Source organism: Crocuta crocuta, unplaced genomic scaffold (assembly GCF_008692635.1).
Source record: "Crocuta crocuta isolate KB4526 unplaced genomic scaffold, BGI_CrCroc_1.0 scaffold13, whole genome shotgun sequence".
NCBI classification, from domain to species: domain Eukaryota; kingdom Metazoa; phylum Chordata; class Mammalia; order Carnivora; family Hyaenidae; genus Crocuta; species Crocuta crocuta.
Window position 1 is genome coordinate 7201664 of NW_027530007.1, and position 18377 is coordinate 7220040.

The 18377-nt window shown below is 65.3% G+C and overlaps 1 protein-coding gene across 1 annotated transcript in view; it reads left to right on the forward strand.

Annotated features, from left to right (window-relative positions):
- The window catches only part of MEGF6 (multiple EGF like domains 6), a 78560-nt gene that overhangs the window by 9647 nt on the left and 50536 nt on the right, over positions 1-18377 (forward strand). The window contains 1 exon segment of the mRNA XM_077763994.1: positions 7041-7145. Coding sequence (XP_077620120.1) covers positions 7041-7145 — 105 coding nt within the window.

Consider the following 18377-nt stretch of genomic DNA (forward strand, 5'->3'; position numbering starts at 1 on the left):
GGGCGTGGGCACAGGTGGGCGTGGGCACAGGTGGGCGTGGGCACAGGAGGGCGTGGGCACAGGTGGGCGTGGGCACAGGTGGGCGTGGGCACAGGAGGGCGTGGGCACAGGTGGGCGGGCAGTTGGGGTGACTGGGTAACAGGAGGCTGCATCCTTCCCCAGAGAGGGGGTCGCAGAGGTCAGGCCTCCCCTGAAACGACGCCGTGGCGCCCCCTGGTGTGAAGCAAGAGGCAGGGCCGCCCTGTGGGGGCGGCTGGGGGTCCCAGCTCCCCCGTGCTGGGACGGGAACCAGACTTCAGGGGCCGTGTTCCAGCCTGCCTCTCTGCCCCCTGGTCCCTCCGCACACAGGAAACGTGGAGCCGCTGACCAGGGGCAGAGACGTTTTTCCACGAACTCCAGTCGGAGAAGGGGAAGAGAAGGGCGGTGGGTACTGTTTTCTGGGAGAGGAAATGAATAATTCTCCCCAGGAAGGGAGCAGGAGGGAAGAGGAGAGGAAGCAGCCCTGCCTCCTCGTGGGCAGGAGAGCCTCGGGGGATGGGGGGGCACCTGGATGCTGGCCAGCGCCCCCCCCCAGCAGCGGCCCTTCTCCCCACGCTCTCTGACCACGGTGATGTGTGCGTTCCCTGCTTCTGGCTTCTAGGAAAACAAAGGGGTGTGTTGAGTGGGGGGGCAGGGCAGACATCAAAGCCGAGGCCCCCGGTTTCCGCTGTGAGGCCGCCCTTCCAACCTGGTGGAAGACGGGGGCGGGCAGAGGAGGCGCGGGGTGGGCTTGGGGAGCACAGCCTCTACACCTGGGAAGGGACGGGAATGCACACCCACATGGCGGCCAGGGGGCGTCCCTCTGGGCTTGGCTTCCTGGCTTGGGGGGAGTGGTGTGTACACCGTCACGGGCGAGGGAGGCGGGGAGCCCGGGCCCAGGCCAAGGTTTGTGCTGCAACGTTCTCACAGTCCACGCCCGTGGGGGGGGAGTCTCATCCTGGGTTTCAGCTGTGTCTCAGAGTGACCGTCCCCTCGGCAGGGCCACGAAGGAGCCGCGGGGCCCGAGGGCCGGCCAGACCCTGGGAGGCCAGGTTGGCCTCTCCCCATGGCAGGGACGGAGCCCAAGTGCTGGCTTCACAGGGATGGGAGGCTGATTTCAGCACAGGCCCCCGGGGCCAAGGGCCACGACTGTCTCTCCTTCCCCCTCTGGCTCCGCCTGAGTGCCTGGCCTGTCATGCGGCTCTGTCTGCCGGTGGCCAGGAAGGACAAGGTGACTGCCCTGGGCTGGCCAGCTGGCAGCAGGGGGGATGCGGCCGTGGGGCGGGCGGCCTTGGCCTTGCCGAGGTGGAGGAGACGGGCGGTGGACAGGGCTGTGGCAGGAAGGACATCGGGGAGGGGGTCTTGGCCGCGGTGCCTGGCCTTGGTGGTCCAGGTTGTCACAGGGCCTCCATGTATCCTGGGCTGGAGGCTTTGACTTTCTCGGCCTTTTTTTTTTTTTTTTTTTTTAATGTTTATTTACTTTTGAGAGATAGAGAGAACACGAGCGGGGTTGGTGCAGCAGAGAAAGAGGGAGACACAGAATCTGAAGTAGCTCCAGGCTCTCAGCTGTCAGCACAGAGCCTGAGGTGGGACTCGAACCCGCACACCATGAGATCATGACCTGAGCCGAAGTTGGACACCCAACCGACTGAGCCACCCAGGCGCCCCTCAACTGTTTGTTTTTAAAAGATCCTTTTTCGTGCAGGATTTACTTATTTGTGTGTTTGGGTTTTCTCTGTTTATTTGAATGTTCTAGCAAAAGTCCTGTGGTCCGGCCCACTTGTTCCCTGGCGTCTGGGCCACCAGCCTGNAGGGAGCCGGTGGGGGCCCCGAGAGGAGGAAGCGTAACGGATGGTGGGGGGCAGCGGAGGAAGGCGGGAGCACGCGTGGGAGCACCACCGTGGCTGGGGAGGGTGGGCTGAGCACCAGATTGCACTTCCTGCTGTGGCCTCTCTCAGGCTGAGCAGGCGCCCGGAGCCCCCAGCCCCCAGGAGGCCCTGCCCTGGGGGGTCAGGTGGGAGTCCGGGGTGGCTGCCCTCGGCCCCTCCCCGCGGGCTTGCTGTGGTGGCAGGGCTGGGGCGGGGCCTCTGGGCTCCCTAGTGCGAGCACCAAGCACCGACGGGGTGCCGGGCCCCACTTGGGAGGGGCGCCCGCCTCCCTGGGGGCCAGGGTCCTCTAACCTTGTCCTGTTCCTCACCCTCTGGCGTTCCTCTGGTCGCTTCCAGCACCTTCCCTCAGTCTCCGTGCAGGCTGTCTGCAGCCCGGGGGAGGGGGAGGTGGTCAGGCTGGGACAGGGCAGGGGCAGCCCCGCCCCGCCCCACCCGCCTCAGGACCCGGAAGTGCAGCTCCGGCAGCTGTGCGGGTCGCCGGCAGCTGTGCGGGTCGCCGCCAGGGACCCCGTGTTTGTGTGGGATCGAGGAGGGGCCTAATGCCGTGGGGGGGGGGAGGTGGCAGGAGGTTCTAATGGCTGTTGTGATTGCTCCGTGACCCACTTAGTGGCATTTGTGACCTGGAGGTGACCAAAAAGGAAAAGTGCTGGCTGGGTGGGGCGGCGTTGCCTGGTGACCAGGCGGCTTCCCTGGGTCTGCATGGTCCCCGTGCACACATTCCCAGGGCAGCCTGGCGCTGGCCCCCTCTGCTGTGGGTGCCACATTCCCGCCCGGCTCTCTCAGTCCCCCGATTTTGCCTAGACCCCCTGATGCCCTGGGTCCTGGCGCCCCCTCATCCAAGGCAGCCATGAGTGTGAAAAAGTGGGTGTCTGGCCTGACCCTGACATGGACGCACCCAGGACTGAGGTGCCAGGAGTAGGTTCTGTGGCTCCCTGATCTAACTCCCCGGTCCGTACAGGGCTGGGCTCCGGCCGTCTGAGGAGGCCACAGGATGGAGAGGCTGGGTGCCAGCGGGTGCTGGGAGCCTCACCAGCCACATGGAACGTGAAGGGGTTCTGCAGTCCGCGAAGCTCCGTGTAAAAGCACAGTTAAGCAGGTTCCATTGTTGCAGGACTTCTCAGAGCGTTTAACATGCTAACGTGCCCCGAGGATTCCTGAGACGGACTGTAGTGTTTTCCAAGCCAAATCTTTCTTTAAAAAGAAAGGAAGAAACACAACGAAGTTGGAATGATAAACCAGGTCCATAAAGCAGGCTCTGAGAAGCACTGGACAGACGTCTGTGCGGGGCCGACGGGTGCCCTGCGCTGCTCTCAGGCAGAGGCCCCTGGAACTGGTGTCCTGCGTGGACACGCGGGAAAGCGGGCAAGCAAGGCTGTGGGGGCGGGTGAGACGGGCTCTGGAGNCCCACACGTGTGCTCTCACACACACATGTGCTTGCACACACATGCTTATGTTCACATGCACATGTGTGCACCTCGTGCCTGCTCACCTGTGCGAATGCTGCACGCCCATGCGGGTATGCTTGCACCTGCAGTCACAGTCCCCGGCACTCATNGTGCTTGCACACACATGCTTATGCTCACATGCACACGTGTGCACCTCGTGCCTGCTCACCTGTGCGAATGCTGCACGCCCATGCGGGTATGCTTGCACCTGCAGTCACAGTCCCCGGCACTCATACTGACCTCAGGCTCCTCCCCCTTCCTTCTAGCACAGGCCTTCGGGTGGGGGGTGGGGGGTGGGGGAGCATGGCCCTGGCCCCCAGGGCAGCACTGGCTTGGCCCTTCCTCCGGAGGGTGGAGCTGGAGTGACTCCCTCCCTGCAGCGAGGGTCTGGGACTGGCAGAGGTTGGGGTGGGGGCGTGTGGTCCTGGCCTCTAGCCCCCAGCCAGCAAGTCTGGGGACAGACCAGGGACAGAGAGACCGAGTGGGAGGGACCCCTCCCCTGCAGGCATGCTTTGCTGAGGTGGGCACTGTGGCTCCCACACCTGGCCGCTGACGGGCGCTCCAGCAGCACCTCGGGTGAGCTTTATGTCCCGTGCCTGGTGGCCTGGTCAATGAGCTGAAGACCGCCCTGAGCCACGGTGCTGATCCACCTGCCCTGTGGGGTGACCTGGGACCTGTGTCGTCCTCACTGTCACCCCCTCTGTCTGCGCTCTCCCCCACCCAGTGTTGTTCGAACCCCTGAGTGCCTCCAACGATGGCGGACAGAGGCGCTGTGTGCTGGGCCCAGCCCTGACTCTGCTGGGTGCTGGCCTCCCTGGCCGGTTGCTGGAGAAGTGATGGGGGTCAGGCGTGGCCTCCTGGGGTTCCTCCGTGCTGGGTGTGCCCCGCAGTTCTGGGAGACTTTGCTGGGGAGCCCGGCTGCATCGCACAGACCCTCCCATGGCTGGCCTGGGGGGCTTTGGCCACGGTCAGGGCGCTGCTGGTTCTGGTGTCACTGTTATCGTTGCTAAGTCCGGAGCTGGGGACGAACTGTCATCGGATTGACAGGCTGCGTTTGGAGTGGCCTATCCGAGGTTTCCTTGAGCCTGGCCCACACTGGGAGTCCCCACACCCACCCCATGTCTCGGTGGTGGCCTGATCCCGGGTTACAACAGAGTCGCTGCGGCCCAGAGAGCCCCCTGGCAGGCTCTGACCTGAAGATGCTGAGAATTCAGCACTGAGCATGTGCAGGGTGCAGGGAGGGGCTGAGGTCGCCTGCAGGTCTGCTCAGGATGTGACCTCAGCCCCAGCCAGTGGACAGGCGTGCCGCCCCTCTGGGGACGCCGTGGGGGGGGCTGGCGGAGGGATGGGGCTCCCCCGCTCCCGGCCCAGCCCTGCAGCAGAGGGAGGACAGGAGCCAGAAGCTTCCTCGAGGGAAGTGCAGCTGGAACGGCCCACCGGACAGCAGGGTCACAGGCGGGGAACTGCGTCCCGGGGCTGAGACGGTCGCTCCAGCCTCGGCTTCAGGCTGCAGAATGCACGTGGGGTCAGCGGAGGGGTTCGGGGAGGGCTCATTCACAGCGCTGGCCTGGAGAAGGCCGACGATTGTGTCCCACACACAGTTGGTGACCTGGGCTCAGAGCCTGCGGGTGGGTGGCCTGGCAAGACCAGGAGACACTGGGCCAATCTGGATCACACCTGTCCCGCCTGAGGCCACTCTACTGTCCGGCAGAGGAAGAGAGGAGGCGGGGCCGTAGGCCTGGCGGCCCTTCCGGGGGCGAGGCCTGCGCGCAGGAACCCCGCCCTGGGGTGGGGGCGGGGCCCGGCGGGGGGCGGGGCNCAGCCCAGCGTTAAGTGTTGCTTGCCTTCCGCCTGGAGAGAAATTGGCGCTAAGATGCCGTGGAAGATGTCCACACGTACCGCCCTCACCTGCGCTCCCCGAACCTGTCATCCTGCAGACGCCCCTCTGGGCCCGACCAGCCTTTGGTTCTGAGGATGTGGACAGACCCTCCCTGTTTCACCCCAAAGCCTAGGCCGAGTCCGGGGGGGAACAGCTAGAACGCCCGGTGAACCGTCCCCGCACTTCCAGCCCGTACTCTGTGCACCAGGGCGGTGTTCCCCCTTCTCTGTCAGGTCGTGGGTGGGGAGACCTGTTCAGCCCCGGAAGCTGCCGCTGGTGGCGAGTGCCGCTTCAGGCCCAGCCAGTGGTGTGGAGGGGACCCTTGGTGGTGGGAAGGTGGCTGAGAACATTGTATTCGATGTGTGCAGATCACAGAGCCTAACTGCAGTTTCAACCCACTGGTAAATATCAGACCAGGGCCTGGACACCTATGTACGGGACCCAAGCCGCCTCCCTTGTCCGCTAAGGGATCTGGGCCGTGGCGACGTGTGCACAGTGGTTCCTGGGGGGCTTCTTCAGCCTCACGTGACTCCCCTGACTTGGCCCTCCCTCTGCCTGCTTGGTCCTCCGAGAACACAGCCGCCCGGAGGCAGCAGACCTGTGGGCACCGCGGGCCCAGGTCACCTCTGCCTGCCCTGGCATTTCTCTCTCTCTCAGGGGCACACGGTTCCTTCCAGGGCCCCTGAGGGTCCTGTGGACGCAGTCCCGGACCCACTGACAGCCTGAGGGGGCGTCCCCAAGCAGAGCCCTTGCCACCACCCTGGAATGTAGTAGGAATTCATAAAACTCATTAAAAAAACGAATTAATGTTGGGGGCACCTGGGTGACTCAGTCAGTTAAGCGTCTGACTTCAGCTCAGGTCATGATCTCACAGTTTGTGAGTTCGAGCCCCACAATGGGCTCTGTGCTGATAGCTCGGAGCCTGGAGCCTGCTCTGGATTCTGTGTCTCCCTCTCTCTCTGCCCCTCCCCCACTCACTCACTCGCGTGCACGCCCTCTTTCTCTCTCTCAAAAATAAAATAAAACATTAAAACAATTTTTAATGAACTAATGTTAAGTATTAGAAACACACGTGTTTCTTGGAAATCTCTAAGTCGTTTTGCAAGGCGTCTACCCAGCCTTCATCAACAGCCATGCATCTGGTTTTCACATTTTTTGTTTCCATGTCTCTTACTTGGTCCTTCTTCCTATCTACCTGCTCTTTTCCACACACAGAGCCTCCCTCTTCCTGGTGGGGGCTGTCACACATGCTAATTTGAAAGCCAGGCTCTGGCTCCTGAGCTCTGTCTGCCCGGGGGGCGGGCGGTACTCCTTCAATGTCTCCTTGAAGACATTGCAACCTCCTCCCTCCCCAGCTGCCGGTGGGGGAGGGGGTTTCCTTGGGGTGCCTGTCACCTTGGACAGAAGCTGGTCCTCAGGCAAGCCTGCAGCCTCCCTTTCAGCAGGGGGCTGGCCCTGACTCCTTCCCCACCTCCTCCAGAAAATGTGGGGGAGGTTGCAGGCTCTTGTTGGGGGGGGGCCAGTGCGTGACCTGAGACAGAACAGAGCTGGACCCTGATCTGGTGGCAGGGTCGGGGCTGCCGGCCTGGGAGACCCCCCTCCCCCGACCAAGGTTCAAGGGTTCCGGGTTCAAGAGGTAGTCTGGGCTTTGCTGTGTGTGGTGAGGACCTGGGTCCTGTCCAGCCCCAGGACTGGCCTTGTGGGGAGACTTTGGGGACGGTCCTCAGGGACGCTGTGTCCTGGCGGGTGGGCTGGGGCTGCCCCCGGGCTGTTGGCCCTCCTCACTCGCCTTCTCTCCTCCCCCCACAGCCCGGTGCAGCGCTGGCTTCTGCTTCAACGGCGGCCACTGCGCGCCCGGCTCAGCCCAGCCGTGCCGCTGTCCCCGAGGCTTCCAGGGTGCCCGCTGCCAGTACGGTGAGTGGATGGACGAGTGTTCTTGCACCCGCTCCCTACGGCTCATCTGAGGTTGCTGGGAGGAGGGGTACCCTGAAAGCCCCTTCCTCCACTGATGCCTCCACACCCCTTCATCTCAGCGCCTGCCCAGCCGTGGCCTCCCCGGAGAGATGGGCTGGGACCGGCCGGCTTACTGGGCGGCTGGGAAGCGGGCCGTCCCGTTTCTGCCTTGCTGGAGGCTCTCGCGTCCTGAAAGATGGGGGACACCCAGGGTTCTGTCGGAGGCGACTGGTTCAGCAAAATTGGGCACAGCTGTAAGGTGGGGCGTCACGGAAACCCAGCCGCGCTACCGGCCGTTAAATAGCAGAAACTCAACCGAGCGAAACTTAGAGATCTGATTGGCTTTAGGAATCGATTCATGCATCAGGCAGAATCCCATCTAACACGGGTGGGGAGCTCCCAGGGGCTACGGAAAGGAAAGTTTTCTAAAGGGAGAGAAAGAGCAGGAAAAAGGAAATTATCAGCCAAGAACCTTTGCTGTGGGCAAGGGGTCCTCCTAAGGGGAGTGGAATCTACCAGAACCTTCCATGGTGCTCACCACGATTCCTGCCCTGACCGCTTACAGGCGATGTCCCCGGGGCTTTGAGCTGCAGTCAGGTTGGGTCTTGGGTCTGGGTCGTGACCTAAGTGGTGCCATTTTGGGGGCCTGCGGTTTTCTTCGTAACGACGTGGCAATAGGAAAGCGTTGGCGGGGTGCTGGGGGGGCTCGGGCTCGGAGCAGGTGTGTGGGTGATGGAGTTTTTATAAAGAAAGTGAGCACAGTGCATGGAAACACATCACGAGAATGCCACAGACATTCGTCCTCATTTCTCTGTGCCGGGACGGCAAGAGCACCCCCTGGGGTTTCCTGCTCGATCCGGGGTTTCTTCATTGAACCTGTAGCTTTCCGGGTCCTGTCAGAACCTGGCGCGGAGCCACAGCCGCGGGGGGAAGTGAAATACTCCCAGACGGCTTCCGGCACTTTGAACTTGCTCCTGGTGAGTGGCTGGTGGGGGATCTTCCGGGTGGGGCCAGGGCGTGCGTCCTGCACCACGCTCCAATGCCTCGGATGCCCAGCAGGCAACAGGGGCCGGGGGGGCATCAGGGAATTGTGGGGAGCAGGAGGCTCCCCGTTTGTAGAGGGGACCCCGCCCTCTCTCTGGTCTCCGTGTGTTTACGTGTGGTGCCCCCCGAGCATGGGCTGAGGGTAGGCGTCCTGGGGAGGGCCTGGGTCCCAGAGTTCTGAGACAGGTGCCGGTAGCTGGGGGTGCCGACCATTGGACAAGCTGGCGGGTTGGGCAGCTCTGGTTGCTTATCCGATGCCCTTTGTTGGGTGGAAGGTTCTCTGCTGAGCCAGCCTCGATCCCCTTGCTCCGTGGGCTCTGTGTGCTGGGGGCCTGCCCCATGCCCCATGCCCTGTGCCCTCTAGGACCCCGAGCCCCTCTGTGGGCTGTGACCCCCCACCCCCAGGCAGGCTGGGGTCCAGGCTGGGTCTAAGTGGGGACAGAGGGGGCCCAGCTGTCATGCCTTCTTGGTCTGGTCAGTATTTATGGCCACGGGTGGAGGTGGGGAGATGCTTCGAGGACCGTCTGTCTCACGCAGCCAACCTTACGGAACCACGTGCCACTTGATGTGGCTTCGCTTAGGCTCGGGCAAGAGCACAGCCTGGCCCTGGCGGCGAGCTGCCTTCGGGGCCGTTGCTGGGACAGGCTTGCTGCCCACCGAGTCGGCAGCACGGATGCTCTGTGGTCCCTGCCGCGGGGGGAGGGCGGGGAGGGGACGCTGGAGTGTGGCCTGTCTTTGGTCACGTCCTCCAGGAAGCAGCTTGGGGACACCTGCCCTTGCCCCTCGGGGCCGGCCTTCCTCCCCTGCCCTGCTTCCTGCCAGCCATCAGCCGCCCCCCGCTCCTGGCCTGACTGCCCCAGTGGCCAGCTCCTGGCCTCACGGGCTGGTGCTCCCTCACATGAGCAGCTCCCCCCGCCAGAGACCCTGACACTTGGCCAGGGGGTGGGGGACGTGAGGGCCGCAGAGGCACAGTGGGGAGGGAGCTAGGCTAGTGGGGGGCTCGGCACGGGAGGAGCTCAGCGTCAGCAAGGGCCCTGCGTCCGTGGGAGGGGCCTGTCTGGCCACCCCTGCTCACTGGGCTCAGACCCACACGCGGGGTCTCTAGGGAGGGGGAGCAGTGCTCACACGCTCCGTCCTCTGGCTTCTGGGCCTGGGCTCCAGGCTTGGCTTTGCCTGCAGAGCAGCCCCCCCTCCCTGCGGTCATGTGGGGGGGCCTCCCTGGGCCCGGAGGCCTGCGCATCTCACCGAACCCTCGGTTTATCCTCTTTGTGGAAGAGGAAACCGGGATCTGGGAGGGCAGGTAGCTGCTCACCTCTTGGCAGAGCTGGGGCGATGAGCGCCTGGAACCTTCCACCGTCTCCCAGCACAGCCCCAGGCTTCAGTGGGGCCCCGCCAAGACGTGCTTTGGAGAGAGAGGGGCAGATCCCCAATTCCCCACCCTGCTCTGACTCTGGAGACCCGGGCCTGTGACCAGCCTCCCTCCTCTGGGGTAGGTGGGCTTTCTGGGTGTGGCTGGTCAGGGGTGGGACAGATGTGGCCTTCAGGAAGCAGTCGATCCAGCTGGAGGGCAGCTGCTCGGCTTCCTCTGGGGTGCTGTCTCCTGGAAGAGAGGCTGGGTGTGCAGAGCCCACTGTGTAGGGCGGGTGTGCAAGGCTGGGTATGCACAGGTGGGTATGCAAGGCTGGGTGTGCAGGGCTGGATGTGCAGGGCCGGGTGGAAGGGCTGGGTGTGCAGAGCTGGACGTGCAGGGCCGGGTGGAAGGGCTGGGTGTGCAGGGCTGGATGTGCAGGGCCGGGTGGAAGGGCTGGGTGTGCAGAGCTGGGTGTGCAGGGCCGGGTGGAAGAGCTGGGTGTGCAGGGCTGGGTGTGCAGGGCCGGGTGTGCAAAGCTGCGTGTGCAGGGCTGGGTGTGCAGGGCCGGGTGGAAGGGCTGGGTGTGCAGGGCTGGACGTGCAGGGCTGGGTGGAAGGGCTGGGTGTGCAGGGCTGGGTGTGCAGGGCCGGGTGGAAGGGCTGGGCTGCCTGCAGGGACAGCCCTATCCGTGCTTCTGCCCAAACCACCCCATCCACCTTCCGTCCCTCCTCCGTGGCGAGGGGGCAGACCTGAGCACAGTTGGCAATATTTAACCCACCCCCCGGTTATAATTGATTCCAGTTTTGAAAATAAAAGCCATATTTTTCCTGGTTCCCCCAAATTCTTTCATTTGAACGAAGGGGGGGGAGGAAGGGACCCAGCTGTGTGAATGGTGGAGAGCGGAGGGGGTGGGGCCTTAGGAAGANCCGGAAGGTGGAAGGCCTTCTGCGGGGGCCAGGGAACACAAAGGGGGCCTGTGCTGGCAGAGCCCAGGGTGTGGGGCGCAGCGGTGGGGGGGCCTGGGCCCTGGGTGCCTGAAGCAGGGCCCCCCCCAGGCCCCGGCCCTCCCCGGCCAGGGCCAGCTCCGTGTCCGGTAGGTGAGCCAGCGCGACCGTGGACGACACCCTGGGCCTCGTCGCTCCTTCGTTAGCTGGGGGTCAGACAGTGTTTCGTGCGAGGCCCAGGTGCCGGCACGGGTGGGGCGCAGGGCGCCGGGTGGACGGGCCTCGTGGTGGTGGCTGTGCTCTCCCTCCCCGGAGGCCCGGCCCGCTGGGCATGACCGGGTGGCCGGGGACTGTCCCTCGTTCCCGGGGTGGCTGCGTGCAGAGCGCGCCGGAGCGTCCAGAGGGTGCTGCCCACGTGCGGGCCGTGCCGCCGGCGGCCTGGGGTGGTGCGGGTGAGCGCCGTGTCAGCAGGGGAGGCCAGTACCCCAGGGGCTCCCTGTCCCTTGTTGGGCTCTGGGGGTCCCGTCAGACCCACCAGGGGTGGTCGTCACGAGCAGAAAACACCTCTGCCCCACCTCCACGCCCGGCTCACAGGTGCGAGCTCCTGAGCGAGCCAGGACCTGCTGGTGACACGAGTGTGTCCTGGCCGCTGGCACGGGGTCTTCAAGGAAGGAACAGGCAAGAAGCACATACACTCAGGGACACGCTCTCTCTCGATGTAGCTTGTGCTGTGTTAACTGGGCATCGTCACAGAGCCGCTGGCCATTGCTTGGCTTGATCTCACGTGACCTTGTGGGACAGAAGCAGACAGAGAACTCAGGCCTGAATTTCTCTCGGTACCTTCTGAGTCCAAGAAGCTTTGGCTTCGGTTCCCTTCTGGGCCTCAGTTTCCTCGCCTGTAAAATGGGTGGGTTGGGCAGGTCCCTGAGGCACTTCTGGGACTCTGGCTCTCAGGTCCAGCTGAGCTATCAGGGCATCAGCACCAATGCCCAGCAGAGAGCCGGGTGGCCTGGAGGGCTTCCTGGGGGAAGCGGGCCTGTGGGCCGGGGAGGGTTTGGGGAGGTGCAGGTTGTTGGGGGTGGGCTTTCCAGATGGAAGATAGGCTGGAGCAGAGCCGCCGAGAGGGGATGGTGAGCCAGCTTGGCCTGGAGGGCATGGTGGGGACAGCAGGAAGGTCAGCCTGGGGTCCCCAGGGCCCTTAGCCTCCCTCTCCGAGCTGGTGACCTGCTGCCCCGGGGCCGGCCTGGCAGGTGCCCCTGGGGACCCAGTGTGATCCGCTCCACCCCCACGCCAGCCCAGCGGGAGAGAAGTCAGGGTCCTGCCTGGAGCCTTTGCGCCTTGACGTCTGCCTTTGGAGCAGGAAGCCAGCAGGAGGGGGCCCTGGAGGCGGCTGTGCAGGGAAGCAGAGCAGCAGGAACGGGCTGCTGCCCCCGGGGGGGGGGGGGGCAGGAGGGAGGCCTCAAGGGCGACTCTGTTTCTAAATTGGGAGGACTGATCAATGGAGAGGAAGCAGCCCCCCCAGGCCGCCCTTCAGTGCCGCCCACTGTGTCCGAGGGTGGGAGACTGACCCCTGGCCTGAGGTCCAGACGCCACCACGGGCTGCTCCTGGCCAGCCGCTGTGCCCAGGCCTGGGAGCTGCCTCTGCCCCGCCCTCATCCAGGGCCTGGCGCTGCCTGCCTCGGAGGGGCTGGGGGCCCTGGCGCCGGGACGTCTCCTTTCGGAGGGCACGGCCCGCAGAGGCCAGGTTCCAGCACCTCTGCGGTCCCGCCACCTGCCATGGGGCTGCTGTCCTGAGGCCGCCTGTGGGCGTGGCCTCCGGTTAACCTGCCTCTGACCTTGGTCCTGGACCAGGGTTGCAGGTTCCCTGCGCCATTCCCTGCAGCAGCCCGTGGGGTGGCAGGGCCATTTGAGTCTTGCTGGCCATCAGTGTGAGGTTGCTTTCTGAGTCCAGGAGGTGGGGGGCGTCCCCGTGGGCGCCTGGCACCTTTCCTCTCAGCTGGGGACACACCTAGGCTTCCCTGGGAGGCTGCCCTCGGGCTCTGGCCTTTGAGGAGCTGGGCCCGGTTTCCGGGTAGTGGGAGAAGCCAGGTGCGCGTGGCTCCTCCGCTGCTGGCGGCCCGCTCTGCTCGGCCTCACGCCCAGGCGGGCGGACTGGCTGTGGGCTTGGTCTTCTCCACGCACACCTGCTTTAGCTGCACTAAGCCCCTCCCTCGAGGACAGTCCCCGAAGTCTCCGGAGCCTGGCGTCCCTGCAGGAGGGGCGCTGGGGTGGCTGCCTGGTCTCCTGCTTCCCGGCACGGGGGGCGGGGGGAGGCTGCTGGCTCAAATGCAGGGTTGGGTGGTGGCTTTGACTCTGCCCTCTGGCCTCGGTCCCGCTGCCCTCCCCCTCCCGCACTCGGGCCGGGCCGCGTCCCCTCAGGGCCCTGCGTCTGTGGACGGTGTCTGCTCCCGGACAGTGGAGGGTGAGCCCATACAGAATCCAAGCGGGTCTTTCAAAGCGGCTCTGGGAGGGGTGTTTGTGTTCACACAGTGAATCACTTAACTACCAGGTTGCCCCCCCCCCCCACCAGCCAACCACAAAGGCGCCTCTGTCTTTGGGATGACTGTGGCCTCCAGGCCTGCCTCGTGCGCAGGGGGGCTGTGGGCTCCTCCCAGGGCTGACTTCAGAGTCGGGTGGTCTTATGGTATAATTATAGCTGGAGAACCATGGGGCACCCCTCCTGGGAGCAGGGGTGGGGTGGGGGGCTGTGAGCTTGCCCCAGCGGGGCATTTGTTGAATGGGCATCTCGACCCCCCTTCCCCCCCATGTGAGGCCAACTGTCCAGGAAGGGCTGAGACTCAGATGAGCAGACGCGGCCTCCTGGCCTCCATGCCTCCCCTCCCCGAGCTGCCCCAGGCTACAAGCCCTGCCCCATCCTCCTGGGTGGTCTCCTGAAAGGACCCTGTGAATCTGCCCCTCGCCCCCTCAGCCACGCTGCCCTGCCCTCCCTCCCCAGGGTTGCCCGGGACTCTTATGTGAAGTGCTCTTCCTTTACAAGGGCGGTCCTGGGATGTACCCTGCATGGGTTGGGTGCTTGTCCCATTTTACAGATGGGGATGCTGAGCCTTGTCATTTCCTGAGTTGCTGGGGTCAGTGGTGGCTTAGTGTACACAGCCTGTTGGACCCACCAGGGCTGGGCCGGATGCTCCTGGGGGCCCCCACTGGCTGGGGCGAGGGGCCCCAGGTGGTGTCTGGGGGTCTGTGTGGCACGGGTACCCCATGTGGGTCCCCAGACTTGTCACCTTGGGGCTGAGAGTGCGGGAACTCCCACCTTCGTGTTTGGGGCCAAGGGGCCTCTCCAAGGAGACTTTTCCCTGGGCGTCCACTGGACTGTAGAGCCAGGCAGCTGCCGGATGGCCCCCGTTGGCCGTGGGTGATGGCTCGGCACTTTCTGTCTGGACAGAGGAAGGGCTGGGCTGAGCTGAGCGGGCAGGCTGCTGGCCCCCGGCCCTCAGGGACCCTGCTCTGTACAGAGGCTGCCCCTTGCGGTCCTGCACCATTGGGGCCTTCCGACCCTTGCTACCTCAGGCTTTCTCCACCAGTAGAGGGGAGCAGAGCGGGGGAGGTCTCTGTGCTGGGCCCCGGGGTGGGGCCACTCCAGGTGGGGTGAAAACGTGGGTATTCAGGTCAGCACAGGTAGCTGGAGGGGGCCGGGGATGCTAGCGCAAGATGGGGAGGGTGGTCCCTGCGTTTGGGGAGCCCTGGACACCCGGCTGCTTTCTGGGCCCTTGGAGGGCAGCTCAGCCTCATGTCCACTCCGTCCCCCCAAGCCCCGGCCGCCCACCTGCCAAGCCCTGGCCGCCCAGCCCTAGCTGTTCCGGGGCACATTCCGGGACACGTGCTCATTGCTCGTTTTTCAGAATTCCTGGGGCTCGTGCCTGCCTCCCCGTCCGGGCGGGATAATTAACGAGGGGTCTGCAGGCAGGGAGCTGGCCTCGGCGTCCTGGAATCTGCTCTCGGTCTTGGCGGCTGCAGGCATTCCAGAGCAGGGCCTGGCCCTCTGTGCCCGGGTCGGAGCGGGGCCTGGGCAGCATCGCGCAGAGCCAGGCCAGCTGACAGCAGGGCAGTTACCGTGGGAGGAGGAGGTGGTGGCCAGGGGTACCGACGCCCTGCCAAACCGGCCTCCAGCCAGCACTGGCTGCACGGGAGCTCCTGGCCCGGTCAGTCTCCCCGGCCAGCACCTCTGCTGGGAGCCCCGAGTAGCGGGAGGTCACCCCGCCTGCCATTTGGGGTAAGGGTGAGATGAACCTGTGGCTTAGCCTCCCGTCGCCGGGCCTGCTACAGCCGGCCCTGCACTGGAGGTGTCTGCAGGGGGCCAGGCTGTATCCCCACCGAGCCCCGTGCTGCTGCCCTCCTGCTTCGGGTCGGGTTTCCACAGAGCTAGTCTCGAGGCCAGTCCGGAGCAGGACGGGGTGCAGGCGCCCCTCAGTCCGCCCGTGCTCTCCCCAGTGGATGTGGCCACCTTGACTTGGGGACTCTCGACCCTGAGCAAACCACAGTGCGAGCCCTGGGGCCAGTCCCGTGCCCACTTGGTTTAACTGGGAATTTTGGAAGATTCTTGGACACTGGACACCCAGACACTTAGCCCCGGCGCCTAGCTAGAAAGCACGTCCTGACGCGGCGCCCCCACAGACAGAAGGCGTGTGGGCCCCCGGTCCTGCCCCTCGCACCGGGCCGAGTGCCCGGCCTCCACTCCTCGGTCCCCAGTGGCAGCTCGCCACCCAGCACGGCCCCGGCTGTCGGGCGGGCGGGCTCTGCGCTCACTGTCTGTGGGCGTCCGTCCTTCCCAAGGCCTGGCGGGGCCTCTTCTGCTCAGGGGAAAGGAAGGGTGAGTTTTGGCAAATCTGTGACGTGACTCGTTCGTCAGGAAAGGCACAGCAGACCTTGTCCCGGGAGCATCGCCGTCCTATGCTGAGTGGGTGCGGTCACACGTCCCTTCGAGCTCCGGCTGCGTCCTGGTGGGCGCACGGGGCGGATGGTTCTGCCCGATGCTGGCCGGGCGTGGGGGCCTGTTGCAGGCCAGGCAAGACGGCCGGGTGAAGGACCAGCAGCTGGTGTGAGCCCTGAGGCCGCTGGGCCTTTCCACTCTCCCCGGGGCCTCGGGATCCAGCACCCGGGACCCAGGTTTGTCCTGGAAGTCGGAGCGCCCGGGCTGGGAGCTGAAGTCCCTTGAGCGCCTCCCTCAGGGCGTGAGTGTGTTGTGGGCACAGGCAGGTGGGCCCAGCCCCATAATTCTGGTTCCGTGTCCTGGTTTCTCCTACCTGCTGGGGACCGCCGTCACTTTAGGGTCTCCGTGCTATGCCCTCTGCCGGCCTGTTCACCCCCAGGCCTCTCTGGCTGGACTTGCTCCTCTCCAGGGCCATCCTTCAGACCGAGGTTGGGGGGGAGGGGCAGGCTGGGGCCGGTGGATTCAGGCTGGCTCTGGGCTGCACCTCCCTGGAGCTGCTGCCTTCTGGGGCCTCTCGGGCCACTCCCAGGTTGACGAGGGGCCCCTAGAGGGGTGGGAGGTGGTCCTGGGGAGGAGGTGGCCGGGATGAGGTGGCTGGTACTGGCATGGTACTCGGCACTGGGCACCAGACCATGCAAGGACCTGTCCCTCCAGCCCCCATGGGGAGAGCATGCCCACTGGCAGGCATGTCTGGGGCTCACACAGCCTGTCCCTGTTTTGAGCTACATGTGAGGTCACCGCCCTGATGATGGCCCTGCAGAGGCTATGGGACCAGGGAGCCAGGACGTGATGCTCTGCTGAGTGCTTACACTGTCCTGTGAGTCTTCTGATGCCGATGCAGCCCCCACCCCCCTCTGTAGGTGGGGACACTGAGGTTCCTGAGGGGTGGTGATCAGAGCCAGTCCTGTCCCCCTGTCCTGCCTCGGGGTCACTGGGTGCAGGGCTGAGCTGGGCAGCCTGTGTGGACACAGGATGGCTGCAGGCCACGCTGACCACTCTGTCCACGGCCTCCTGGGCCCTCCGTCTCCTGTCTGGGGGCACAGGGTTGGCCGAGCCCCTCTGGACTCCAGTTGGAGGGGGCAGGTGCCAAGGTTTCTGGCCCTTCGGGATGTGGGGCTAGAAGATGCCCCCCTGGGCCCAGCCAGCCCCAGGGGCACCCATGGGACCCAGAGCTGTGAGGAAGAGCCTAGCGTGGCCTCGTGGGGGCCTCAGGGGCTCATGCGCGGAGCTGTGGCTTGGGGGTCCAGGACCGTTGGAATGCCCGGAGGCTGGCTACCTCCTGTAGCCCTTGGTGGCCACAGACACACCTGCTTCCCGTGGGTGGGCAGAGCACAGGGGGACAGCGTCTCGGTGGGGGCCCAGCCTGGGCAGGGCTGGCTTTGGGAGCGGCATGGGCGCCCACTCGCCCTGCAGTGAGTATGGTTTCATCTCCTGCTTCCAAGCGGCAGCCAGGCTGGGGCGCCGGGGACGGCCTGGGTGGGGCTGCAGAATGTGGACAATCACCTGCCCTGCTCCCGGAAGTGAGTGTGGACAGGCGAGTGTAGACGGGCTGAATCTGCCCGATTCCGAGGCCGGGCTCCTGGAGGGGGGCAGCTGGGCCCTCAGCCTCGGGTAGCTGCCTGGGCCCGCCTGGCTGTCTCAGAGCAGGAGCGTCTCCCCAGGTGGGGGGGCTTGGATCCCCCCAGAGGCTTCGGGATGTGCTCCTGCTGGGGGCTCTGCCTTGACCTGCGAACTCAGGGATCAGAGGCAGCCGGGCCCAAGCCTCTCCCCTTACAGATTGAACTGTGTTGTGAACAGGAGGCAGGTGTGGCTGCAGCACCTCCCTGTGAGCTCGGTTGGGCAAGCGCTAGCGGGGTCCCTGCCCGGCTCTCTGTGGGTTGTCTGAGTGAATGAATGACTGAATGAATGAATGGCACGGGTGATCTGCAGCCAGGCCCACCGTGCACCTTCCGACAGCCTGTGCTCTCCGGGAGCCTGGAAGGGGGCGGAGGCCCTGAGGGTGGGGGGTGGGGTGGGGTTCCCGGCAGGAAGATGTTGCCTTGGCAGCCCCTGTGCCCAGGCCGGGCGGGTTCGAGGACCGGCAGCCGGCCCTGTGCACGAAGTGCTGTGCCCCCCGGGCTTCGTGTCCACAGGCCGGACTGCGCGTCCCGTACCGTTGTCCATGCTGACGTCGGCCCTCAGCGGGCACTGGGCTCTGCGGGTGGGGTGGGGAAGGCCCAGGGGCTGGCTGGGGGTGACACGGGGCCCCCGAGCAAATGGGGCCCTCAGCCCTGGGCCAGCTGGCGGTGCCCCTCGGGTCGCCCAGCACTGCCCGCCTTCCCAGAGCTTGCCCCGGGCAGCAGGAGGGCACGAGAGAACAGGCACAGAGAGGGCTAGGGCTCACAGACCCCTTGCTGGTAGGGGCTCCTGGCCCTGCGTCCCCGGCCTGTGTGGTCAGGGTGGGGCGCCGGCGCCCCCTGGTGGCAGCAGGAGGCCAGAGCCGGTGCGCCAGGCTGCCTGCAGACGCTGGGGCCCCTTCGTTTCCTCAGCAGCTGCTGAGTCAGCCCAGCCCTGTGACGCCTGGTGTCACCCGGTGTCACCTGTGACAGCTGCTGAAGCCTGGGGGACACCGTGGGGAGGAGAAGATGAGACCTAGACCGGTCCCGGGCAAGCAAGGGGGGGCGGCCTGGGAACCCCAGGGAACCTGCCCTCGGGGTTCCTGTCCTGGGGGCAGATAACAGGAGGCAGCAGTGATTTCAGGAGCAGCAGGTGGGAGGGCAGGTGTGAGGGACAAGCCAGGGGAGGGAGGGAGTGTGGGGATGGCGGGGGTGCTGCAGGCTTAAGTACCTGCCACCCAGCTGAGCGTGAAGATCTGGGGAAGGGAAGAC